This window comes from Cetorhinus maximus, chromosome 19, assembly GCF_964194155.1.
Source record: "Cetorhinus maximus chromosome 19, sCetMax3.hap1.1, whole genome shotgun sequence".
NCBI lineage: Eukaryota > Metazoa > Chordata > Chondrichthyes > Lamniformes > Cetorhinidae > Cetorhinus > Cetorhinus maximus.
Window position 1 is genome coordinate 12,411,081 of NC_135897.1, and position 26,286 is coordinate 12,437,366.

General features: G+C 44.4%; 1 protein-coding gene across 5 annotated transcripts in view; it reads left to right on the top strand.

The window, feature by feature from the left end:
- The window catches only part of farp2 (FERM, RhoGEF and pleckstrin domain protein 2), a 188,895-nt gene that overhangs the window by 67,591 nt on the left and 95,018 nt on the right, over positions 1-26,286 (top strand). For all 5 annotated transcript variants that reach the window (XR_013579581.1, XM_078563521.1, XM_078563524.1 and 2 more), the window contains exons 4-9: positions 1,728-1,806; positions 3,468-3,565; positions 8,966-9,080; positions 19,130-19,277; positions 19,883-19,978; positions 24,559-24,722. Coding sequence is in view for 4 of the 5 variants with exons in the window: in XM_078563521.1 (XP_078419647.1) it covers positions 1,728-1,806; positions 3,468-3,565; positions 8,966-9,080; positions 19,130-19,277; positions 19,883-19,978; positions 24,559-24,722 (700 nt within the window). In the remaining variant the exon portion in view is untranslated. The remainder of the gene's footprint in view (positions 1-1,727; positions 1,807-3,467; positions 3,566-8,965; positions 9,081-19,129; positions 19,278-19,882; positions 19,979-24,558; positions 24,723-26,286) is intronic.

Sequence of the window (26,286 nt, forward strand, 5' to 3'; positions counted from 1 at the left end):
CATGTCCCATTGCTCCATTGTGAAGTGTGTTGTAGCATTTCGAAGAGTGACCCTGAACCAAAACACTAGTTGGGATTGCAGACACTGCCCCTGCTGCAGCTCAAGCACGATCTCTGATACTTGTCTGCAAATTCGACCTTTTTTTATTACCAGGAATGATTGACAGTTCTGTTTTGGAATTCCCTAATTAATGCCATCCCATGTTAGATCAACAAACTAAGAATATCTAAATTTTTTTTGTTTCTTTCTAAATGAGTGATTATTTTCATGTGTGAAATTAAATGGGAACTATGGGCTCTTTTGTGCTTCTTTTAAAAACATCTCTGTACTCTGGATTATTTTGGCTTTCAAATCTGGATCGTTCACATGAGTGAATCCGAGCTCTCAACACCCTTTTTCTGTCCTTGTACTGCAATCTAGGCAAATAAACAGCAGAGCCTGTTTGATAATTAATTGCCTTTAGGGGACAGACTGCATAAAGTTCTACTGCCAGTTTTTGTAAGCAACAGGATCCCAGAGCAGATCTGGTCATTCAGATTTATCAGTTCTGTTTCTTAAATGTTGAATAAGCAAATCATTTTGCGATATACAAGCTATAGCAGGAAATCTTTTATTTAAATCTTTGAGGAGATATTTTTATGAGCTGCTTTTGAGTGCACACAGATGTCTTTGAAGAATGTGAACCTTTACTCAGATTTTGAAATTGTCATTTGAGCTTCTCCAACCAGATTTGCACAAAATGAAACTGCCACCTTTATATTCAGGTGGGTAATTAAGGGACCAATATTTTGAATACAAAGTAATTCGAATCAAAAAGGGAGCAGTCAGTTAAATACAGATTGAACCAGGTGTGTGCGCGTGGCGTGCGCACATACGCCACATGGCGTGCGCACACACATCACAATGCACAAATTCCCGCCACGCTACACACACAAAGACACGCACCTACCCACCAGACTACAGGCGCACGCCCCTGCCCCTCCACACGCACACGCACCCCTGCCACACCGCACCACACGCACACGCACCCCTGCCACACCACACCACATGCACACGCTCCCCTGCCACACACGCCGCGTGGCGTGTGTGCGCACGCCGCGGTCGCATGGTGGGTGTGTGCCTATGTGTGCGTGTGTTTGTGTAGCGTGTCTCGTGGCAGGTGTGTGTATATGTGTGCGTGTAGCCTGGCGGGTGTGTGCGTGTAGCCTGGCGGGTGTGCGTGTAGCATGGTGGGAGTGTGAGTGTGCGTGTAGCCTGGTGGGGGCGTGTGCGTGTAGCATGGCGTGGGGGTGTGTGCATGTGGCGGGGGAGCGTGTGCGTGTTTGTGTGGCGGGGGTGCGTGTGCATGTGGAGGGGCTGGGGCGTGCGCCTGTAGTCTGGTGGGTAGGTGCGTGTCTTTGTGTGTGTGTAGCGTGGCGGGTGTTTGTGCATTGTGTTTCATTGCCCCAGCAAACCTGTTATTACCAGGGAGCTTAACATACATAACATTTATGTTGGGACAGACTGCTAAATATTCTTTGCACAGTGAATGAGTTTTAAAGTGATAAGTTACTAATACTTTAGACAGAAAGGAATCTTTATCACACTGAATCATGCAAAAATAAGGCAGTCACCTTGAAATGTGTGTCCGTTGTTTTTGTGGCTGATTATTCTTGGCCTTGCTTCCATTAAAATCATGCCTCTGAAGGGAAATTTAAATTTAAATGAGTCTTTCTCATTCTTTGCAGGACCAAAGAACACAGTGTTCAGGCTTTCTGTTAAGTTTTTCCCCCCTGATCCTGGCCAGCTGCAGGAGGAGTATACAAGGTAATGAGTGACACTGGGTGTATTCAAGCTTATTTTTATAAGTGTTTTGTGATGCCATTATCCTGCTAGTTTTATTCTCGGGGTGCAAACTCAAAATGGCAGTTACTGACTGCTGACTGCATTGAGCATTTGAATTAGATTGTCTCTTTGTTTATAATGTAGTCCCAAGAACAGGAAGAGTGCAAAATCCGCATTGGGACTGTGTTCAACTCACTTGATATAGCTGATGAGTGGATTAGACAAATCCTGCTTAAGATTAGTGTTGCTTAGCACATTGCCATTTATGAATGTTTTTATTGAGCCCAGAGTTGCACCTTGATTCAGAGGCAGTTGATCTTGTTCCAGTCATGGATAAACACTACCAATATGCTACATCTTGAGGCACTCTCCCTACTTGAGGGAAGCCCATGGAATTAAGAGGCAGGTGGTGGTATGCATATGGAATGGTTTCAGTTACAGGAAGCAAAGAGGGGTGGTGGATGGATGGTTTTCAGTCTGGGAGTTGATTTGCAGTATCCTCTAAATGGCACAACTTAAAAATGATTAGATATGCAGAGAGAACTTGGTGTCCATAAACATGCTTCCTTCAAAGGTAGCAGGGCAAGTCAATAAACTTGTTTAAAAAAATGGGTTACTTTGGTTTATAAATAAAGGTGCAGAACAGAGAAACAGAGATCATGCTAGAATTTTATAAACTGTAACTGTTTAAGCTGTAACTGGAGTATTGTGGACAATTCTGAGCACTGTACTTCAGGAAAGATATAAAGGAGGTTTACTTGGATGTTAACAGTGATGAGAGACTTCAGTTCTGAAGAGGTTGGGAAAGTTAGGACTGTTCTCCTTGGAACAGAGATTAAGAGGCAACCTAACAGAAGTTTCTAAGGTGATGAGAAATGATAGAGTAGATGGAGGAAAATATTCCCTCTGGTGAGTGGATGAATAGCCAGAGGTTATAGTTTCATAATTGGCAAAAGATCTAGAGGGGAAATGAGATTTCTTTCTCACTTGAGTTCTCAGGATCTGGAACACTGTACCTGAAAAGGTGGTGGAAGCTTGTTCCATAACTAATGTCCAAAGGAGAATGTACTTGAAGAACAGCAACTTGCAGGGTTATAGATGGAGAAAAGAAACTGGGTGTAGGACTAAGCACAACTGCTCTTTCAAAGAGCCAGTACAGGTATGATGAGCTGAGCGGCCTCCTGTGCTGTAAATTCCAATGATACTCTGCTTCCAATTGGATTATTGCGAAAATTATAAGCAATTGTAGTATGTGAGGAAACCAGCCACTCGACATTGTCCTGCCTGAGCTGTGCCTTATCCTGTGTTGGATCTGCTCCCTTGGAGGTGTTCTGGCAGCTGGTGCGTCTAGCCTCTGCCATCCTGATGCCCTTTTTTTTATCTAAAAGAGCAATGATCGATGTTACAGATCACTACACCTGATGCAGGATAGTGGAGTTCTGGGACACCAGACATTTGAAAGAGGCGTGCAATATTCTGAAACCTTTTTAAAAAGAATAATTTGAGACACCCTGGTTTGAAGATCAGGTGGGCAGTCATTACGAAAGAAACAAAGACACCTAATGGTTATGCTGGGTATGTTGTGGTGAATTCCAACTTGTATGAGAAACCATCAATATAATGTATTCACTTTGCTTTTCTAGGTACTTATTTGCACTGCAGATTAAACGGGACCTGGCTGAGAACAAAATCACGTGCAATGATAATACGTCCGCACTCATCATCTCTCATCTCTTGCAGTGTGAGTGTTGAAGATAAACAAGACACTGCCACCTAGAGTTCATCAGTGCTATGTGAATGCAATAGAAACACAGCTGGGCAAAGGATTGTGCTCATGGCTGACGATGGCTTCTTTGGCACAGATTGAAGCCAATTGATTGTGGCTGACAAACCTTTTGAAACCTATATTCTAAAACATAATTTTTTAATGGCACACCACAGCAATCTTCTTGTTTACTTGTTTTAATAACTAGTGGGTGTGTAACCAGATTTTCAATGCTGTATTTGCATCATTAGACAAAGCAAAGGAAGACCATTGAATATTAAATGTAGTTTTGAGTTTCTGGGGAAAGCTAGTTAGAGTAGCAGTCTAATCTGTTTATTTTTGACACAAGGAAGGAGGGAAAATGGGGTTGAATGGCATATTTGGAGTTTCAAAGGACCAAAAGAAGAAAGTCCTGAAGGCCACAAAACATAATAGCATCTGTATAGAGACATAAAAAAAGTTGTGATGGAGAGTTGAACTAATTCTGAAAGAGGTTGCCTATTGGGCAAGTATTGTTTTTTCTACCCTGCCCAGGAGTATGGGAAAGGGTACAGGGAGTGCCTCCCCCAATGTGGGAAATGTACTGACATTTTGGATGGACTTGGGTTTTGTAGAGTGTTGAGTTGTTGAAGGAGAAGTGTTTGGCATGAAAGTGTTAGCAGCAAAACTTGCATTTATACAGCAAGTTTAACATAGGGAAATTTGCTTAGGTACTGGAGTTTAGAAGAGTGAGGGGTGACTTGTTTGAAGTATAAAAGATCCTGAATGGCATTAACAAGATGGATATGGAAAGGATATTTCCTCTTGTGGGTGAGTCCAGAACTAGGGAGGGAACTGTTTCAAAATTAGGGTTTATCCTTTTGGATAGAGATGAGAATTTTTTTCTGAGGGTTGTGTGACTTTGAAACACTCTATCTCTGAAGGCGACGGAGGTGGGGTCATTGAATATTTTTAAGGCAGATGTAGATAGATTCTTGTTAGACAAGGGAATCAAAGGTTATTGGAGGTAGATGGGAATGTGGAATTCAAAATGGAAACATCAGCCATGATCTTATTGAATGGCAGAGCAGGCTCGAGGGCCTGAATGGCCTACTTCTCCTATTTTGTATGTTTGTACATTTTAAGAGTAGATTTATGGGAACTTACTAAAAGCCTGTTAAAATAGATGAGTTTGGAGAAGTTGCTTAGAGGCCATGGGAGATGAAGCCAAGTTGGAGGGCTTTAGGAAGAGAGTTCCAGAATGTGGGGTTGAGGCGGTTCAAATTCTGCCATCATTGATGGAGTGAATGAAGGGAGAGTGGCATACAAAAGCAGTCAGGGTTGAAGGATTTGGATTGGGACTTAAAGTTGAGCGGGGTTACTCTGGGATGTCAAGACTTGGAGGAATTTGTGGATGAGCTTGGAGAATTTGAAATTGCGTTGGAGAATAACCAGGGTGGTTTGGCAATAATTAAAGTAATGGGGAAAAAGGAAGCAGTCTTTTAAAAGCTGCATTGCTATGGAAGAAATGTGGAATGCCACTTGGGCTCAGAGGAAGACTTTACAGAATCTCAGAATTGTTACAGCGCAGAAAGAGGACACTTGGCCCGTCATGTCTGCGCTGGCTCTCCGAATGAGCAATGCACCTCGTGTCACTTCCTGCCTTCTCCCTGTAACCCTGTACAATCTTCCTTTACAGATGATAACCCAATTTCCTTTTAAATGCCTCGATTCAACCTCTCTCCACCACACACTCAAGGCAGCACATTCCGACCCTAACCATCCCCTGTGTAAAACAGTTTCTCCCAAAGTTTTCATTGCTCCTTTTGCCAATTACCTTAAATCTGTGCCCTCTGGTTCTTGATCCTTCCACCAATGTGAAGAGTTTTTTCCCTATCTGCTCTGTCCAGACCCTTGACGATTTTGAATACCTCTATAAAATCTCCTCTCAACAGTTTTGTCCCCAAGGAAAGCAGTCCCAACTCCAATAAAAATGAAAAATGCTGGAAAATCTCATCAGGTCTGACAGCATCTGTGGAGAGAGAAACAGAGATAATGTTTTGAGTCCATATGACTTCAGAGCTAAAGAGTAGAAATATGATGGATTTTATACTGTATAAAAGGGGGTGGAGCAGTTGAAGCAGATAGAAGGTCAGGGGTAGGTGGGAACTAGGGAGAGATTGACAAAGATGTCATGGACACAAGACAAAGGGTGTGTTAATGGTAGCGATAAAGACTAAAGGTGCTGATAGTGGCAGAATGTGTTAATAGCAGAACAAGCTGTGTGAAAGCACAGCATAGAAACAAGTGACAGATGGCATTGTGGTGGTGCGAGGGGCCTGGTTGGGGATAAAGGGTAAAAAAAGGAATAAAATAAGAATAATAAAAATGAAAATAAATAAGTAAAATAAAAATAAAAATTGAAATAAAAAAATTAGTTGGATTAAAAAAGGGGTGAAGATCGGGGAAGGAGTTCATGGTCTGAAGTTGTTTAATTTGATAAGTCCGGAAGGCAGTAAAGTGCCTAATCGGAAGATGAGGTGCTGTTCCTCCAGGTTGAGTTGGGCTTCACAAGAACATTGCAGCAGGCTAAGAACAGACATGGGCATGAGACAGGATGGCAAGCAACAGGGAGGTCTGGGCCATGCATGCGGACTGAGCAAAGGTGTTCCGCAAAGTGGTCATCCAGTCTGCATTTAGTCTTCCCAGTGTAGAGGAGACCACATTGTGAGCAGCGAATACAATAGACCAAATTGAAGGAGGTGCAAGTGAAGCACTGCTTCACCTGATAGGAGTGTAGGAAGAAGTGCAGAGGCTGAGCGCCAACTCTCAGATACTTCTCCCTGCCTTCCTCTGGACTATGAGCCCACCACCGAACATCAAGCCATTGTGTCCAGGACTGTCATTGACATCATCTCCTCTGGAGATCTTCCCTCCAAAGCTTCCAACCTCAGTCTCCCAACCCTGCACAGCTCGCTTCTACTTCCTTCCCAAAATCCGCAAACAGAACTGCCCTGATAGACCCATCGTGTCAGCCTGTTCCTGCCCCATTGAACTCATTTCTTCCTATCTTGACTCCATTCTCTCTCCCCTTGTCCAATCTCTTCCCTTCTGCGTTCGCTATTCTGCTGATGCCCTACGTCATGTCAACAATTTCAAGTTCCCTGGCCTTAATCGCCTCCTCTTCACTACGGACATCCAACCACCCTACACCTCCATCCAGACCAGGATGGTTTAAGGGCTCTCTGCTTCTTCCTTAAACAGAGGCCCGAACGATCCCCATCCATCACCACTCTCCTCTGCCTGACTGAACTTGTTCTCTCACTGAACAATTTCTCCTTTAACTTGTCTTACTTCCTCCAAATAAAAGCTGTGCCAAGGGTACCCTCCTGGGCCCCAGTTGCCTGTTTTTTTGAGGGATATGTGGAGCATTCCTTGTCCCAGTCCTACTCAGGGCCCCTCCCACAACTCCTTTTTTGGTACATTAATGATTGTATCAGTGCTGCTTCATGCTCTCGTCTGGACCTGGAAAATGTATTTATTTAGGCTTCCAATTTCCACCCCTCTCTCACCTTCATATAGTCCATCTCTGACACTTCTCTCCCTTTCCTTGGCCAGTCTGTCTCCATTTCTAGTAATAGACTGTTTACTAATATTCAGTACAAGCCCACCAACTCCCATAGCTACCTCGACTACAGCTCCTCACACCCTGCTTCTTGTAAAAGACTCCATCTCATTCTCTCCGTTCCTCTACCTCCGTCACATCTGTTCCGATGATGCTACCTTCCAAAACGGCACTTCTGACATGTCTTCCTTTTCCCTTAACCGAGGTCTCCCCCCGGCCACTGTGATTTACAGGGCCCTCAACCGTGTCCGACCCATCTCCTGCGCCTTTATGCTCACTCCTTCGCCTCCCTCCCAGAACCATGTTAGGGCCCCCCTTGTCCTTTTCATCCCAGTAGCCTCCGCATTCACAGGATCATCCTCCGCCATTTCTGCCAACTTCAGCTTGATGCCACCATCAAACACATCTTCCCCTCACACCTTCCGTCAGCCTTCCATAGGGCCCCAGACTTAACAGTTTGTGTGGGAAGAGAAGCCATTCCCGGTTATTCTCTGGCTGTGACTGTTTAGACAAGGTTGGAGCCAGGCAAGGATAGCTCCACATAGCTGGAAAAAGAAAGTTTTGGAGGAGGCTGGTGTGGTCAGCCATTTCAAAAGCTGCAAGCAACTCGAGAAGGATAAGGAAGGAGAGTGCACGGTGGTCACAGTCACTGAGTATGTAATTTCTGACTTTGATGAGAGCCTTTCCAATGCCATGACAGGCATAAACATGATGAGAAAGGTTTGAACATAGAGTTGTGGGAAAGATGGGCATGGATTTGGGAGATGACAGCACGTTCAAGGACTTTGGAGAGAAAAGTGGGGTTAAGATGGAGCAGGTGGTATGTAAGGACAGAGAATTCAAGGGTGGATTATTTGAGGGAGGATGATGATTAATTTGAAAGAGGGAGGCAGTACCGGAAGAGAGGGAAACAGTTTACAAAATCAGGCAGCGTAGGGGCCGGGTTAAGACGTTGCATGTTCAACAACTTAGTGGGAATAGGGTTAAAAGCTTAGGAGTGCCAATTTTGTGGAAAAGAAACAAGATTCTCATTGCCTTAATCAAGCATTTTCCAGAGACCTAGATGTCCTGAAAGTTATATGGGCACCGAGGAATCAGATCTTCAGGATGGTGATTTAACCAAAGAGTGACTCCAACAGTTGGACCCATTATCCATTTGCTCACTAATCCATATTTACTCTTGGTCTGGCAATGCGCCAATTTAAAAATTCTCATCCTGTGTTTAAATCGCTCCATGACCTCAACACTCCCTATCTATGTAACCCCCTCTAGTCCTACCAGATCTGTCTGCTAATCATTTTCTACCTAGTTTTCAGAGGTGCTGCTTCTGTATAATAGATTCTATTCTGAATACTGAGTTAACTGTAATGAGGGCTTCAACAGATTGGATCAAAAACCATCATGGTGCCACGTTAATTTTATTTCCTCGCTTCTGTTTCATAAATTGCAATATATTTGAAATCGCACACTTAACATTGTGCAAATATATCCTCTCTGTCCTTATCCTATCCTACTTCAGTGTAATGCACTAGTAGATTATTGAATTATTTTGTAATACTCCTTTTCTTTTCAGGCCTGCAGATTTATTTCTGATCTGACACATTCTAGAGTTTTTATTCCTGGCCTTGTCTTATTCATTGGTTATTGGTGGTGATCCCTAATCCCACAACCATTCTGTGCAAAATCAGAAATGGCCCACTATGGCATACTTGCCTGTCTGTAATTTTGATCGGTTGCCATATCATTAAAACACATCTCCTCCCTCTTTTTAGCTGAAATTGGAGATTGTGATGATGCTCTGGACTTGGAGTACCTTAAGAATAACACACTCTTACCAAACCAAGAGATGTTGCAAGAAAAGATTGTAGAATTCCACCGGCGAAACATGTGAGTATCATTTATCTGAACCAGCTGCCAGATCTTGAGTTTTGTTTGTGAATAAAATAAAATCCCAATTTTGTGGTCCTTCTCAGTCTGGCACCCTTTACTATGTCATTTTATGCAGAATTTTTGTTCCTCTAACTTCTGTTGTAGTGAAAAGGATTTTCCTTGAATAATGAACTATTGCTTTTCTATTAGTCCTCGAATGTGCAGCACATTACAGTTTGTAGATTACCATTTCCTTCTCATAGCTTATGTCTTTGCGATAGGCAGGAGCAGTGAAATATGCAGCTTCGGGATAAGAATTAAGTCGCATTTCTTATGATGTGAGGCCTCCTTACATGCTTTAGAACATCTATTTCTGATTAATGTGGTACTGATAAGTTGGTGCTCCTTAGTACACTGTTGTTCAAAGCTGGAAGCTTTAGATTGGCACAGCTAAAGCTTTTAAATGGGCTGGGGGGAGGGAGTTGATTATTGATTTGCAGCGTTTTGAACATAAAGGATCTGTTCTTTCAGCCACACTGTTGTAAGTTTTAGGTCCTACTCAACCTTAAATTCCAATTTTGTTCATTTGAGACTTAACCATACAGGTAACAGGAGACAGGCTGGTGACATAACACAGGAAACTTTACTTAAGTTATAAATTAACACTTAAAGCAGGGCAGTGACTTGACGTGCGTACTACGGCTCTTGCTTCCTGGTTCAGCTTAGGGCACGAGGTGACACTCAGTCTCTGTTCTCTCCGTCTTTCTTCTGCTTCCCTATGGACAGCAAGCTCTGCAAACTTCAGTTGCAAACTTGGTGCACGCCTTGGTCAGTGAAAGCTGCTGCTTATTAAAGCTGCTCTTTCCAACCCATAACCCACAGCATGATCAATGATATTGCATTCTGATTGGCCTAAATGAGGCGAGGCTATTTTCTAATTGGCTTAAGGGGTACGTGATCAATCTGTGATTGGCCCCCTAAGCTTGATGGTCATCGACTGATGTCACCTCCCAGTATCCCCTGACTGGTTCCTTAAAATGCCAATTACTTATAGGACCATCCTCCTCATTAAAGTTTGTTTCTGTTATTTTAATAATGTTTCGCTAAGATAAATGGATGTTTTATGGTATCTTCCTTCCCATTTGTTTAGGATAGGGGAAGTAAGTTGTCATGCCCTCATGAATGATATCTTGAACTCATCGTCTCAGACTTTGCTTAAATTGCGCTGGCTCCTCATTAAATTAGAACCTTTATCAGTGACTGTTTTAGAGGCCATTTGATAGGTGATGTATTTCTCTCTGTGGTTGGTAATTGAAATGAGTTACTTTACTTTTAAAACAAAGGATAGGATGGCAAAGTTGCTTATAACCTTAAAACTAGGTAGGCCTAATATAGAAGATTACAAAATAGGTAATACTTAAAAGTTATACAGTGTGTATAAAATACAAGTGCATAGCAATAGCAATAATCAGTGTTTAAAATGTGAGGTAATAGTCTCCTAATACATTCAGTTAATACATGGTCTTGAGTGATAAAAGTCTAAAAGGATTATATAGTTACTAAACCAGTCACACGCTGTTACAAAAGTTAACTCTAACACAGAATACATTGAGCCAAATGTCATTTCTTTTTTCTAAAACACTCCAAATTAAAATTAACTTAATGCAGAACACAGTTGTTGTTGTTCCTTCCCCCTTTTCATACAATAAATCCCTTCTAACCCCCCTTTGTTGATAACACCAGGTTTTGAAAAGGATTTAACGATGTGAGAGGATGTAAATTTGCCCATTCAACCTTGAAGGCTGCATATTTTCACAATGTGGCTCTGTGATACAGATGAGTACAACAAGGGCCTCTTCAACAGTTGTCTTGTAAATAGCTTATTAGTGCGTTACATTTATTCTGTCTAAATTCCCGTGGTGCACTTCTCTGTCAGGTGAAGCTAAGCAGAGTCACATGATAGTAAGATACTAAAGTCCTCCATTGGTTACAGTTTAAACAGAATAATATTAGGTTAACCGATTAATATATTTTGTGTGTAAACTAAAGCTAATCATTAAGCATCAATTTCCCTACACTGTGACTATTTTTTTAGGAATACAAAATGCTGGAACTGTGTAATGTGTAAAGGTATGATTGCAAGATATGATGAGATTAATAAAACTGGTTTTTCACTACTGATGTAGATTATGTGCCTCTCTTTTTCCCCCTGCTAACTCTCTGCATCCCTCAGAAGGCAGTGACTGATATTGGGTTACATTTGCAATGATACCTGCAGCATTCTCCTCTCTTATTCCCACTACCTCTCTCCTGAAGCTGATGACTGCTGGAGTGCAAATAACTGCAATTCATTGCCCCTGCTGAATGCTTATTTTTATGCTTGGGCAGTTGATGTTTGAAGTATTTTACTGTCGGGGTAGGTGGTGGGGGGTGTGGATCTGGGAGAGGAGCGAAAACAAGGCAAAATGACAAACCAAGCCTGATGCTTTCCTTGCTTGATACGTATGCAACTGGCTTCTAATAAAAGTACTACAATAGTGATTGGGACATGGGGATCTGGCAGTTCTAGCATCTTCTCATCTGCCCATTTGAGATTGGCTAACTCAATATTGATCAAGTTTTGGTCCTTGGAACTTAATGTGGCTCAGGACCCAATCACCTGTCACGCTATCTGGGAGTCCCATTATTTAGTGACGTGCTTAGGAACATCAGTGTGTTGCACCGTAGCAGCAGACTTTGACAGCTATAGTTAGCTACAGTACTCTAGGAAATGCTGAGAGAAGCAAGGTAACTCACCACAGAACAGAATTTCATACAGATTAAAACTCTAAAACTACATACAAAGTGGAACATTTCCTCAAGGAGACTGAGTGAGTAGCGAATTAGGTTCACATGGGAATTTGGTGCACGGGGGAAAGAGGTGTGGTATACATAGGAATTATTCTAATTAAGTGAGTAATTAAATTAAGTTAACTAAATAACATAAGTAACAATGGCAGGACAGGTGTTATGTTGCAACTGTGGAACGTGGGAGCTTTTGGACTCCAAGGTGATCCAGGACAAACACATCTGCAGAAAGTGTTAGCAGCTAGAGGAATTCCGGATTATGATTATTGATCTGGAAGCCGAACTGCAGACACTGCGCAACATAAGGGAGGGGGAGAAATACCTGGACACTTTGTTCCAGAAGACGGTCACACCTCTTAGAATAGGTTCGTCTGTTTTGGTCAGCAGTGTGGGGCAGGAGGATGTGACTGTGAGTGAGGCAGGTAATGGGACCAAACAGACAGAAGTGGAGGAACCTCAGACCTTGCAATTGTCAAACAGGTTTGAGGTGCTCACAACCTGTGTAGATTAAATCAAGGTCTGCAAGATGGATGAGCAAACTGGCTATAGCACCATGGTACAAGAAGCCGTTAAAGCGTGGGCAGGAAACAGGAATGTAGTGGTAGTAAGGGACAGTATAGTGAGGGGTGTTGACACTGTTCTCAGCAGCAAAGAGCGAGAGTCCAGAAGGCTGTTCTTGCCTGGTGCCAGGGTTCGGGACATCTGCTCAGGGCTGGAGAGGAACTTGCAATGGGAGGAGGAGGATCCAGTTGTCATGGTCTATGTAGGTACCAACGACATAGGCAGGTCAAGCAAGGAGGTTCTGCATAGTCAGTATGAGAAGCTAGGCATCCCATTAAGAAGCAGAACCTCAAAGGTAATCTCTGGATTATTACCTGAGCCACGTGCAAATTGGTAGAGGGCAAATAAGATTAGAGAAATGAATGTGTGGCTCAAAGACTGTTGTGGAAAAACGGGTTCTGGTTTGTTGGGCGCTGGGGAAAATGGGGACTCTACCATTGGGACGGCCTACATCTGAACTGTGGGACCGGTGTTCTAAACAAGCTACATAACTAGGGAAGTAGCAAAGACTTTAAACTAAAACAGAGGGATGAGGGATCAAACTTGGGTAGATTTGGCAAATCAAGGGATAGAGTCAAGGCAAGAGTGCAAAATAATAATATGGGAAATGAGAGTCAGAGAATGGCAGGAAGGGACAGAGGAAAAAAACCTAAGAATACATCAACAGTCAAGACTAGATGTCACAAAGATAACAAAAAGACAAAACTAAACGCTCTGTATCTGTGCATAGCATTCATAACAAAGTAAATTAATTGACTGTGCAAAGATGAGTGGCATGTCAGATGATTGGTCAGAATATAAAGAACAGCAGAGAATGATTAAAAGGTTAATCAGGATTAAGAAAGAGTATGGGAGAAAGCTTGCTATAAATGTAAATATGGATAGCAAGAGTTTCTACAAGTATTTAAAAAGGAAAAGAGTAAGCAAAATGAGTGTTGGTCTTCTAGAGAGTGACAGTGGGGAGTTAATAGCCAATAATAAGGAAATGGCAGATGAAATGAATAAATATTTTGCTTCTGTCTTCACTATAGAGAATACAAAAAACATTCCAGTAATAGCTGTAAATCAGGAGGTGGAAGGTAGAGGGGAACTTCGTGAAATTACAATCATTTGGGAAGCAGTACTGAGCAAATTGATAAGAACTGTGGGCTGACAAGTTTCTGGGTCCAGATGGACTTCACCCTAGGGACTTAAAAGAGGTGACTAATAAGGTAGTAGATGCGTTGCTGTTAATTTCCCAAAATTCGCTAGATTCTGGAAAGGTTCCATCAGACTGGAAAGTAGCAAATATAACCCCTCTATTCAAGAAGGGAGGGAGGCAGGAAACTAGGTCAGTTAGCTTGATGTCTGTCATAAGGAAGGTGTTAGAATCGATCATTAAGGAGGTTATAGCTGGGCACTTAGAAAAACTCGAGGTAATTGGGAAGAGTCAGCATGGTTTTGTGAATGGGAAATCATGTTTAACCAATTTATTGGAGTTCTTTGAAGGAGTAACATGCGCTGTGGATAAAGGGGAGCTTGTAGATGTGCTTCACTTGGATTTCCAGAAGGCATTTGAGAAGGTGCCACATCAAAGATTATTGCGGAAGATAAAAGCTCATGGTGTAGGGGGTAACGTATAGCATGGGTAGAAGATTGGCTGGCTGGCAGAAAACAGAATGCGTAAATGGGCCTTTTTCTGATTGGCAGGATGCAACAAGCGGAGTCCTGCAGGGATTTGTGCTGGGGCCTCAACTTTTTACAATTTACATCAATGACTTAGATGAGGGGAGTGAAGGCATGATAGCGAATTTTGCGGATGAGACAAAGATAGGTAGGAAGGTATGTTGTAAAGAGGACATAAGGCGGTTGCAGACAGATATAGATAGGTTCAGTGAGTGAGCAAAATTATGGCAGATGGTGTATGCTGTGGGAACATGTGAAGGTGTTTGCTTTGTCAGGAAGAATAAAAAAGCAGAGTATTACTTAAATGGGGAATGGCTGCAGAATTCTGAGCTGCAGAGGGATCTAGGTGTTCTAGTGCATGAGTTGCAAAAAACTAGTATGCAGCTACAGCAAGTAATTAAGAAGGCTAATGGAATGCTATCCTTTATTACGAGAGGAGTTGAACATAAAAGTAAGGATGTGATGCTTCAGTTAGACACGGCATCCGTAAGACGACATCTCGAATATTATGTGTAGTTTTGGTCTTATTTAAGGAAGGATGGAAATGCATTTGAGGCAGTTCAGAGGAAGATTACTAGATTGATACCTGGAAAGAGTGGGTTGTTTTATGAGGAAATGTTAACAGACTGGGCTTGTTTCCACTGGAGCTTAGAAGAGTGAGGGGTGACTTGATTGAAGTATACAAGATCGTGAACGGTATTGACAAGGTGGAGGTGAAATGATCTTTCCTCTTGTGTGTGAATCCAGAACTAGGGGGCACTGTTTTAAAATTATGGGTTGCCCTTTTAGGACAGAGATGAGCAGACGTTTTCTCTCGGTTGTACAGCTTTGGAACTCTCTGCCTCAGAAGGTTGTGAAGTTGGGGTCACTGAATATTTTTAAGGCAGAGGTAGATAGATTCTTGTTAGGTAAGGGAACGAAAGGTTATCGGAGATAGATGGGAATATGGAACTCGAAACACAAACAGACCAGCCATGATCTTAATGAATGGCAGAGCAGGCTCGAGGGGCCGAATGGCCTACTTCTGTTCTTATTTCGTATGTTCAGATTTTACTGATCGTAGCCAGTGCATCTCCAACAGTGGCTGCCCATCCCACTCTTATGCTGTCATTTTGGGACGCCCTAACAAATCTATGATTGACTTCTTCCTGTTCCTCATCTACATGCTGTCCCTTGGTAACATAATCCACAGACAGTGGGTTAGAATTCACATACACACTGCAATTCTCACCTGTCTTGACCCCTCCATTGTGTGTCTCTGCCTGGACTTCAGAACTTCTGCTGAAATTCTCAACTTTGGACTCAATTGTCCTGTAACCTCCTTGCTAGACTCCCATTCAGCTCATTTGAAACTCGACTGCCAACATCTCTTTCCACAGCAAACTTCACTCTCCAAGCATCCCGGTCCTCTGATTTATATTGGCTCTCTAGTCTCCCAGTGCCTCCGTTTTTAAATTCTTAACCTTGTGTTTAAATTCCTTTGGGTCTCACCAATCCCTACCTCTAATGTCCTACAACCCCTGTCGGAGAAAATATTTGAATGAGCTAATAACCCCTGTACCTTAATGAAAGAAGAAGTATTTGTTTTGAGGAAGAAAATTGATGGGAACATGCAAATCTAGTTTGAGTTTTGCAATTGCTAGTACATAAAAGACAGCTTTTGTTTGTTAACTTATTGGGATTTGACAACAAGTGAATCCTGATCCTGCTCCTAATCACATGGATTGAGCTCTGCCATATGGTCACATCGAGCATGGCTGCCCTCCACAGTGACGTCTGAGCCTTGCAGTTTCTGCTGCATAATCCCAGAAACTGGATGGGATTATCTCTTAGGAAGCAGATGGCATAAAAGATCGCATTGCACCATTTAAAGTTCTTTCTATAACCTTTGAACTATTGGGTAATATGCATCAACAATGTTTACATAGACCAAAAGACATAGGAGCAGAAGTGGGCTATTCCACCCAGCGAGTCTGCTCCGCCATTCAATGAGATCATGGCTGATCTGATAATCCTCAACTCCACTTTCCTGCCCTTTCCTCATAACCCTTGATTCCCTTACTGATTAAAAATCTCTCTGTTTCAGCCTTAATGCATCAAGTGGGTCCATAGATTATTGGTGGTTCTGTGTTTTAATATCTGCTTGAGGAAAGAGTCATTAAATTGAATGAAATGATTTTCCCAACAAGTTTAGAGAATCCAATAAGAGAAAACTCGTGTTCTTAGAATGAATTGTTAGCTACCCACTAACCTCCGGGCTGAAATGGCAATTACAAACCAAACACATGCATAATTTATATTGTTCGCTGTGAATTATTCTGTCTGACTCATCCAAGGTATCTGGTTTCTGGAAACAAACCAAACACAGACTAAACTTTTAGAAAGCTTAGTATGGGGTAATGATAGTTATTCAGATTGACAAGTGGTGTGGTGAAGTGGTGTTCCACCAGGATTGGTGCTGGGGTTACGGTTCACCATTTACAGAAATGATTTGGACATAGAAATTGGAAATACAATTTCAAAATGTACAGATGACACCAAATTGGGAAATGTAGCTAATATAGAGGACTGCAGCAAAATACTGGAAGACAATAATCATGCCAAATGGGTGTGCAGTTCCCTACTAAACTTCAGTAGAGGTAAGTATGAGGTGGTACATTTTGGTAAGAAGAATAAAGAGGCCCAATATTCCTTGAAAATAACTGTCTAAATTGGGTAAAAATATACAGATCACATCGCTGAAAGTAGTAATGCAGATTCACAAGGATATTTAAAAAAAATACAGGGTTCATTTCTACAGGAATAGAATTGAAAAGCAGAGCAGTTGTGCTAAACATTGTTAGAATTATATCTCTCAAGACTCAAGTTTTCTTTTACAAAATGGAAGGAGATGGCATGATCTGGATGCTAACCTGGGATGATTTTTTAAAAGAAGGTCATTAGTTCACCTTGAATCTGTCAACAGGCAGGTCTCTTCCAAGAAGTAACCTGACCTATATGGTACTTGAGGAGGAATTGTCTGTTTGAACTACAAAGCACTTAATGAAAAGCTGGGAGACAAAAAAGACAGTCACATGGGAGAGAGGAGGAAAACTTAAGTTGTGAACCTGCTTGTTTTGAAAGCACTTTTGTTGGTGGGCAAGCTGAGGAAAGAAGGCTACCTTGACTGGCTCCCTCTCTTTACCTTGCCTAAAATTGGGTGTGACTATCAACCTGTAGCCAGAGAACCCTCATCTGAGCGTAACTAGTCTGCATTTGGACCTGCAAAGTTGAAACCATTGGTGAAAACGTCCAGGCATCCACTGGGACCACACTTTCTCTTCACACGAGAACTCCAGGTCGACAGGGTCGAGACCCTGTGGACTTTATCCTTTATTTTATAATGCCCATCCTCCAAAGCCCATCTCTGCAGAGAGACTCTATGTGTTTGCCTTCTGTTTGTTTGTCTATGTGCTGGGGGAATTCTTTAGGAAGAGACAGATAGTTACATTTCCTGATTACAATTGTGTGTTAATCAGTACTTGCAACTTGTTAAAAGAAGTTTTGTTTTAACATAAATTAATCATTGAGTTTTTGAAAGAGTCAGAGTCTCTCTTCTGGGAACTAGAGGTATAGGTACACAATTGGCCATTTCAGTGAGTAAATGAAACATTTAAATTAATGGTATGACCTGCGGAGTAGTGGGGCTTGATAATTCACGCACTCCTCCCATTAGATGTTGGGACAGATGCAATTGTGTCTAATAGCAGAAAAAAACATGGGTCATTCAATTTGTATATTTTTGAAATAGAGATTAATTTCAACATTGTGGTTTGTGTGCTTGCTATTGATTTGTTGCTAATTGGAAGTGGACTTTGAAATGAAGGGTGTATCTTGGTGCTATAATCTGGAATATAAAGCTAGTCTCAGCAATGGTGACTGTGAAATTATCATTGATTGTTGTAAAAACCCATCTAGTTCACTAATGCCCTTCAGGGAAGGAAATCTGCTGTCCTTACCTGGTCTGGCCTACATGTGACTCCAGACCCACAGCAATGTGGTTGACTCTTAACTGCCCTCTGAAATGGCCGAGCAAGCTACTCAGTTCAAGGGCAATTAGGGTTGGGTAACAAATGCCGGTCTTGCCAATGACGCATAGCATGAAAGAATAAAAAAAAAAGCAATGACACACCATTGCGAAATTGAGGGGAAGTTGGAGGCAAAAAGGATATGTTTTTAACAACAGAACAAATCTTTATCACATATTGACAGGTCATATGAAGGATGAAAACCAGTGACTTGCCTTGAGATTGAAGTCCTCCTTTATGCAAGTTCTGGAACCCTGCTGCTGTGAACTATCTCACTGGAAGAGGGAGGAGGGGCTTGGCAGTGTGCTGTTTTCACTCTTGATATGACTGATAATAGGAGTGATGTTGGTATGTTAATTTGCACCTGACTCTCTAGCTGGAAACTTGTTACATTGCTAGCCACCTCCTGGAATAATTTTGGAACCTGCACTCTCTGACACGGCAAATTTGGAACTGGGCATTATCCGTGAGAGGCAGAACTTCTAAAAGGAATAGTGTCTGCTGCAGGGGTGATCTGACTCCACTCAACACCTTGCTACAACATGTGACGGCTGCGGTAGGTAGAGTGAAGCAGGGCTGTTGAACCTGATGTGCCATTTTAACAGAAAAATTTCAAGTTTAAAAAAACTTAATTTGCAAAGCTTATCAAACTGAATCTCTGTGCCACTAGGTAATCTGATCATGTTCGGGTGGCCTTGAGTTCTGCATAATTCGTATTTATTATTTACCTGTCAATATGAGACAAAGTTTCTTTTGTATAAAAAAAAACACATTTTGTTTTTCCCTTCACCTTCCTCTCGATTTCCCAATGGCATGTCAGCACTTTGGCTGGTCAGGAGAGCGCAGTTCACAAAGCTGCTGTGCATACAACTGTGGTAAATTACTCTGAGCTGTATTCTTAGTAACCATGTTCCATATGTGTTCCAGAGGCCAGACTCCAGCTGAATCAGATTTCCAGGTATTAGAGATAGCTCGGAAGCTCGAAATGTATGGAATTCGGTTTCACCCGGCCTCCGACAGGGAAGGGACAAAAATCAATCTGGCTGTCGCCCACATGGGAGTTTTGGTGTTTCAGGTAGAGCTTTAAATTAAACATTAACTCAACGTACTGATTCTCAGAGCTCAGAGAGACCATGCTTGTTTCACCTGCTATTTTGCTGTGAGAAAAACAAAGTACCAGCTGCATGTCTTTTCATAATCCTTTTTTCCTTCCTTAAGTCATCATCTTAGCCCTCCTTTTATTAGTTTCTCTAAACTTCCCTGTCGCCTTTATCCTGACTTTTCTAAATTGTTTTGTCTAATGCTGGCTCTTAGCACTTTTGTACGATAGACACGTCATTCTAGAAATACCTCTTTGCCATCTAAGGGTATATGCTTGTTCACAGTCCCTTGAATGGGTTCCACTGTTGCTATGCAACTATACCAGTTAGCAATTTTCCCCAGTTAATTCCTTTGTCGGTTGGAGCAGGGAAGTCATCTAGAGTGCTGGGAATTGTCTTAAAGCGCAAAATTGGAAGATTATGCTCTTTGTCAGGTAACCAATTTGTGGCATTCGAGCAGTTGTAAGGAGGATGTTTTAATTCTTGAGCACCTGCCTCTGGAAGCTGCACCATTAAATCTAGCCTCAGGCTGATAGACTTAAATTTATAATATTTTTATCCTTTCTCTTCCCCCTTACAGGGCAATACGAAAATTAACACCTTCAACTGGGCGAAGATTCGGAAACTTAGCTTCAAGAGGAAAAGGTTTCTCATCAAGCTGCATCCAGAAGTCCATGTAAGGTTTGAGGCTTTGGGAAGAGTTTATTGTTTGGTGTTTGCTGTTTCTGTATCTGAAAGATTTTTTAAAAATTCTGTGTGCATTGGAGAAAGTAATGGGAGAGTTGACAGGTGAACAAATGTTTAATCAAAAGGGTGGGTTTTAAAAGGTTTTATTAAAGCTGGAGAGAGATGGAACTTGAGAGCTTGGAGGTTGCTATAAACCACGAGCAGAGTGAGCTGTCTTGCAGACAATAACCCCCTGGAATTCAACCACAGCGCGCACAGTGCAAACACGAGTGGAAATTAATAATTGCACAGAGTACTGGTACATTCACACTTTGCAGCTCAAAGTCGAATACCTGTCATTGCAGTTGTCCACCTTCAAGTTATTGTGCCTTAAACAGGATACGCCTGCACTTTAAAATGCATTCTAATACTGCATTTTCTGTTTAGCACGATTAGTGATTAGCGGAACTGACCTGAATAGTGCTATCTCCATTCTTATTTTAGTGCAGATGTTGTGCGTGTGCCAAGAACAGCGGTGTAAGTGTGCGTGCTCAGTCCGTTTTTTTTAAACACACAACTGCTTTGGTCACCACCTCCCCCTTCTTGGTCAGTCTTTGGTCTCGCTTCTCAATCTTCCCCTATTGCAGCTTCCCTCCCCCGACCATCTTGCTCACTGCAAGTGAGGGCTCAGGTGAGAGGGAAGTGGCAAGCGGGTTGGCATGTGGGAGGGAGAGAGGGGGTCAGGAGAGGGCGGAGGTGAGTGGGAGGGAGAGAGGGGGTCAGGAGAGGGTGACGGTGAGTGGGAGGGAGCGAAGGGGTCAGGAGAGGGCTACAGTGAGTGGGAGGGAGTGAGGGGGTCGGGAGAGGGCAGTGAGTGGGAGGGAGTGAGGGGGTCAGGAGAGGGTGACGGTGAGTGGGAGGGAGTGAGGGGGTCAGGAGAGGGCGACGGGGAGTGGGAGGGAGTGAGGGGGTCAGGAGAGGGCGACGGTGAGTGGGAGGGAGCGAGGGTGTCAGGAGAGGGCGACGGTGAGTGGGAGGGAGCGAGGGTGTCAGGAGAGGGCGATGGTGAGTGGGAGAGAGTGAGGTCAGGAGAGGGCGACGGTGAGTGGGAGGGAGTGAGGGTGACAGGAGAGGATGATGGTGAGTGGGAGGGAACGAGGGGGTCAAGAGAGGGCGGAGGTGAGTGGGTGGGAGTGAGGGGGTTAGGACAGGGTGATGGTGAGTGGGAGGGAGTGAGGGGGTCAGGAGAGGGCGACGGAGAGTGGGAGGGAGTGAGGTCAGGAGAGGGCGTCGGTGAGTGGGAGGGAGCGAGGGGGTCAGGAGAGGGTGATGGTGAGTGGGAGGGAGGTGGTCAGGAGAGGGCGACGGAGAGTGGGAGGGCGTGAGGGGGTCAGGAGAGGGCAGTGAGTGGGAGGGAATGAGGGGGTCAGGAGAGGGCGACGGTTTGTGGGAGAGGGTGAGGGGTTCAGGAGAGGGCGTCGGTGAGTGGGAGGGAGCGAGGGGGTCAGGAGAGGGTGACGGTGAGTGGGCGGGAGTGAGGTCAGGAGAGGGCGACGGTGAGTGGGCGGGAGTGAGGAGGTCAGGAGAGGGCGACGGAGAGTGGGAGGGAGTGAGGGGGTCAGGAGAGGGTGACGGTGAGTGGGCGGGAGTGAGGGGGTCAGGAGAGGGTGACGGTGAGTGGGAGGGAGCGAGGGGGTCAGGAGAGGGCGACGGTGAGTGGGAGGGAGTGAGGGTGTCAGGAGAGGGCGACGGTGAGTGGGAAGGAATGAGGGAGTCAGGAGAGGGCAGTGAGTGGGAGGGAGTGAGGGGGTCAGGAGAGGGTGACGGTGAGTGGGAGGGAGCGAGGGTGTCAGGAGAGGGCGACGGTGAGTGGGAGGGAGCGAGGGGGTCAGCAGAGGGCGACAGTGAGTGGGAGGGAGTGAGGTCAGGAGAGGGCGACGGTTAGTGGGAGGGAGTGAGGGTGACAGGAGAGGATGACGGTGAGTGGGGGGGAACGAGGGGGACAAGAGAGGAGCGGAGGTGAGTGGGAGGAAGTGAGGGGGTTAGGACAGGGTGATGGTGAGTGGGAGGGAGTGAGGTAGTCAGGAGAGGGTGATGGTGAGTGGGAAGGAGTGAGGGGGTCAGGAGAGGGTGACGGTGAGTGGGAGGGAGTGAGGGGGTCAGGAGAGGGCGACGGAGAGTGGGAGGGAGTGAGGTCAGGAGAGGGCGACGGTGAGTGGGAGGGAGCGAGGGGGTCAGGAGAGGGTGATGGTGAGTGGGAGGGAGTGAGGTGGTCAGGAGAGGGCGACGGAGAGTGGGAGGGCGTGAGGGGGTCAAGAGGGCAGTGAGTGGGAGGGAATGAGGGGGTCAGGAGAGGGCGACGGTTTGTGGGAGAGGGTGAGGGTGTCAGGAGAGGGCGACGGTTTGTGGGAGGGAGCGAGGGAGTCAGGAGAGGGCAATGAGTGTGAGGGAGTGAGGGGGTCAGGAGAGGGCAATGAGTGGGCGGGAGTGAGGGGGTCAGGAGAGGGTGATGGTGAGTGGGCGAGAGTGAGAGGGTTAGGAGAGTGTGACGGTGAGTGGGAGGGAGCGAGGGAGTCAGGAGAGGGCAATGAGTGTGAGGGAGCGAGGGGGTCAGGAGAGGGCAATGAGTATGAGGGAGTGAGGGGGTCAGGAGAGGGCAATGAGTGTGAGGGAGTGAGGGGGTCAGGAGAGTGCGATGGTGAGTGGGAGGGAGCGAGGGGGTCAGGAGAGGGCAATGTGAGGGAGTGAGGGGGTCAGGAGAGGGCAATGAATGTGAGGGGGTCAGGAGAGGGTGACGGTGAGTGGGCGAGAGTGAGAGGGTCAGGAGAGGGTGACGGTGAGTGGGAGGGAGTGAGGGGGTCAGGAGAGGGCAATGAGTGTGAGGGAGTGAGGGGGTCAGGAGAGCGACGGTGAGTGGGAGGGAGTGAAGGGGTCAGGAGAGGGCGACGGTGAGTGGGAGGGAGTGAGGGTGTCAGGAGAGGGCGACGGTGAGTGCAAGGTGATGAGGGTGTTGGGAGAGGAAGCGGTGAGTGGGAGTGAGTTAAGTTGAAAGAGTAGTAAGTTAGTAAGAGTAGTAGGTAAAGAGGGGATTTTTGGGCCAGTTAGGTTCAAGGCAGCTGGTTGGTTTTTAATGCAAAAATTACAGGTCAGGAGGTTAACCCACCCTTATTACGTTTTCTTACAGGAAAAGGATTTTCGTTTAGCACATTTTTGTTTAGCATGCCGATTTTTAGGAACACATGGCTCGTGGATGAGGTTCCGCCAAAAATGTAAAGGCCGCTTGGCCTTTTTGCCTGCCCATCAACTGAATGGTTGGATGGGCAGTGAAAATTTTCATTTGGTTCATTAAACGCCTTAATAGGCCAATTGTTGGCGGGTGCCCTGCTGGCTCCCGAGCTTGCCCGCCGACTGAAATCTCGTGCTAGTGAGCGATGACGTTGGGACGCTCGCCTGACGTCACCGCGCGACTTTTTGTGCTCGTTTGGGTCAGGGGCACGCCTGCCTGACGAGACAAAAATTCTGCCCATGGAGTGCTAAACAAGGGATAGCTGCATTTAAATGCAATCCTCTGTAACTATGAATATCCTTTCTCTACAATCCATGTTCTTTCAGAACTTTACAGCCTGTCCTCACACCTCTACCTTCCTCTAATTTTGCACCACTCCCTATTCTCAGACTCTGGCCATTTGTGCATTCTCAGATGTTAGTCATGGCTCAGTGAGTAAAAATCTCGTCTTTGAGCCAGAAGATTCAAGCCCCATTCCACAGACCTGAACGTAAAATCTAGGCTGCCAGCCTTGTGAAGTTATGAGGAGTGCTGCCTTTCAGATCACACGTTCCGAGGCCGCATCTTCCCTTTTGTGTGGACGCAAAAGATGTCATGCCACGACTTGAAGAGCAGGGGGAGCCTGTCTGGTGTTCTGGTCATCGCTGAACCAAAGTCATTAAAACAGATTATCTGGTCATTACCTCATTGAGGTTTGCAGGATCTTGTACATAAATTATCTGCCATGTTTCCTATGTTACTGTAGTATTTCATTGGCTGTAAAATGCTTTAGCACATCCTGAGGTTGTGAAAAGAACTATTAGAATGCAAGTTCTTTTTTCTTTCTTGCCTATCCAATTGTAGATAGGACATATCCAGCATTGGCTTTTCTTCTTGCCCTCGTACCTTTTACTCCTGGAGTCCCCAAGGCTGTAACCTTGCAGCCCCCCACCCCACACCCCCCACCCCACCCCAGCCACTTTCCTCATCCTCATGCTGCCCATTGGTAACGTTCTCCTGAGACAGAGTCAGTTTCATGTACATGCTGATGACACCCAGTTCTGTCTTCACACTTCTCTCAACCTTCACTGCCTTTGTTCTCAGGTTGTTAACCACTTCCTGCTCTCCTTCTTCAGGACCCTCCTTAAAAACCTACCTCTTTGACCAAGCTTTTGGTCAGTGTTCCTTAATGTCTCCTCCTTTGACTTTTTGTCCACCCCTGTTGCATGTCCTGTGATGGTTTTTTCTATGTAAAAGATACCACATTAGATGCAAGTTGTTTTTAAGAGATAATTGTAATACCCGTGACACTGCCTTGATTGCAGGATTCATACCAGGATACATTGGAATTTCTGCTGGCTGACCGTGACCTGTGTAAGATCTTCTGGAAGAACTGTGTTGAGTACCATACCTTCTTCAGACTCCTGGACCAACCTAAACCAAAGGCCAAGCCGGTTTTATTCAGTCGGGGCTCCTCCTTCAGATACAGGTAGATGTTAATTACACTTTAATTGTTTAACATTTATAGTAATTGTTAATTAGCTGGTTTGCAGAAATTAGAGTCTTGTGGGCTGTAGCTGAATTATATGCAGAATTTAAAGGAGTAAGTTGTTGGCGAGCTTACTACTGCTATTATAGTATTCAAAGGTTTGTTTCTGTCACATCTAAGAACAATGCACGTTTCTGTCACGCTTAACTTCAAAATTTATAATGAAACTGAGGCAATCATTTGCCACATACAGTAGGCCCTCTCATAAAGCTAATCACTTAATGTTGTTTCACTTTAACGTCATTAATAAAGTAGTGTCAGTAAATCCATTTAACGTTTCCAGTTCCACTTTAAAGTCAGTTGTCGCAGACTTCCTCTTCTGTGGCCTGCTTACGCACATAGCCTTTCCCGCAGCGCTTCCGCTGTTACCCTTAGTCCCTCTTTCACCCCCACCACTCTCGCTGCAGCCCCAGCCTCCCTGACGTTACTCTCCACCTGCCTCCTCCCCTTTGTTGCTCTCCAGCCTGCCTCCTGCCTGACATTACTCTCCGGCCTGCCTCGTTCCCCCATGTTGCTCTCCAGCATGCCTCCCACCCTTGCTTCCTGCCCCTTGTTCTTACCAGTGTCTGTTTTCAGCTGCTCTGCTCCTGGCTCTGGCTCTGATCTGAAGCTCCTTGCCTCCAGCTAGTGACAGAGGTTAGTTGATGCACGTAGTCCCAGGATTCTAGCAGCTTCCTGCACTGACTAACCTCTGCCATGAGATGGAGACTGATGAATCTATAATTACTCTGGTGTGTTACTTTTAAAAATTATATCATGTATTAAATTTTGCTCATATTTAATTATTTATTTTGCAAGTTACTTTATCTAGGAATGCATAGTACTGAACACAGTGTAGTGTTTCAACTTGTACATTGTTTTTTTCCGGGCGACAAATATCTGATGGAATCTAACTCTGGCTTTAACGTGGATTCCTGTGGGAACCCATAACTTACTTAAAATCCTTTCACTTATAGTTGCTGTAGTGGGGTATTTCAGTCACCACACAGAGCCCAGAGGGAGTAGAGTTAAGCTGGCTTATTCAAGCATGCATGCAAGGGACCGTCCTTCTCTTCGAAGCAGTGGTTGCAGCAACCATATTTATACTTCCCCCTTAGAGGAAGCTATGCATTCCAAGGCAGTTTCTCTGGTCATATTGTTTCAGCTAACCCAATTAACCTTGACCCACTTTATGGCCACATAGGGTTCCCAACTTATTATTTACACTACTTCAGTTGCGATTTTCAGGAATTCAGCCACAACTTTAAGTGAGGACACCCTGTGCCCCCTGAATGCTAAGTACTGGATTACAAGTGTCTGCATTATGTAATATGTCCCAATTTATGGCACTGGAGATTTTAGCTACTTTTGCTTCAAAGTGAGATTCTAACCAATAAAGGTAGCATGTAGACTGAGAAAAAGATGGATGATTTGAAAACCTGTGCTTTTTGTTTCTATTTAGAATTCAAAGCTGAATGAATGAAAACTTTTCACTTTTTTTCATTGCCAGGGCACACCCTAAATT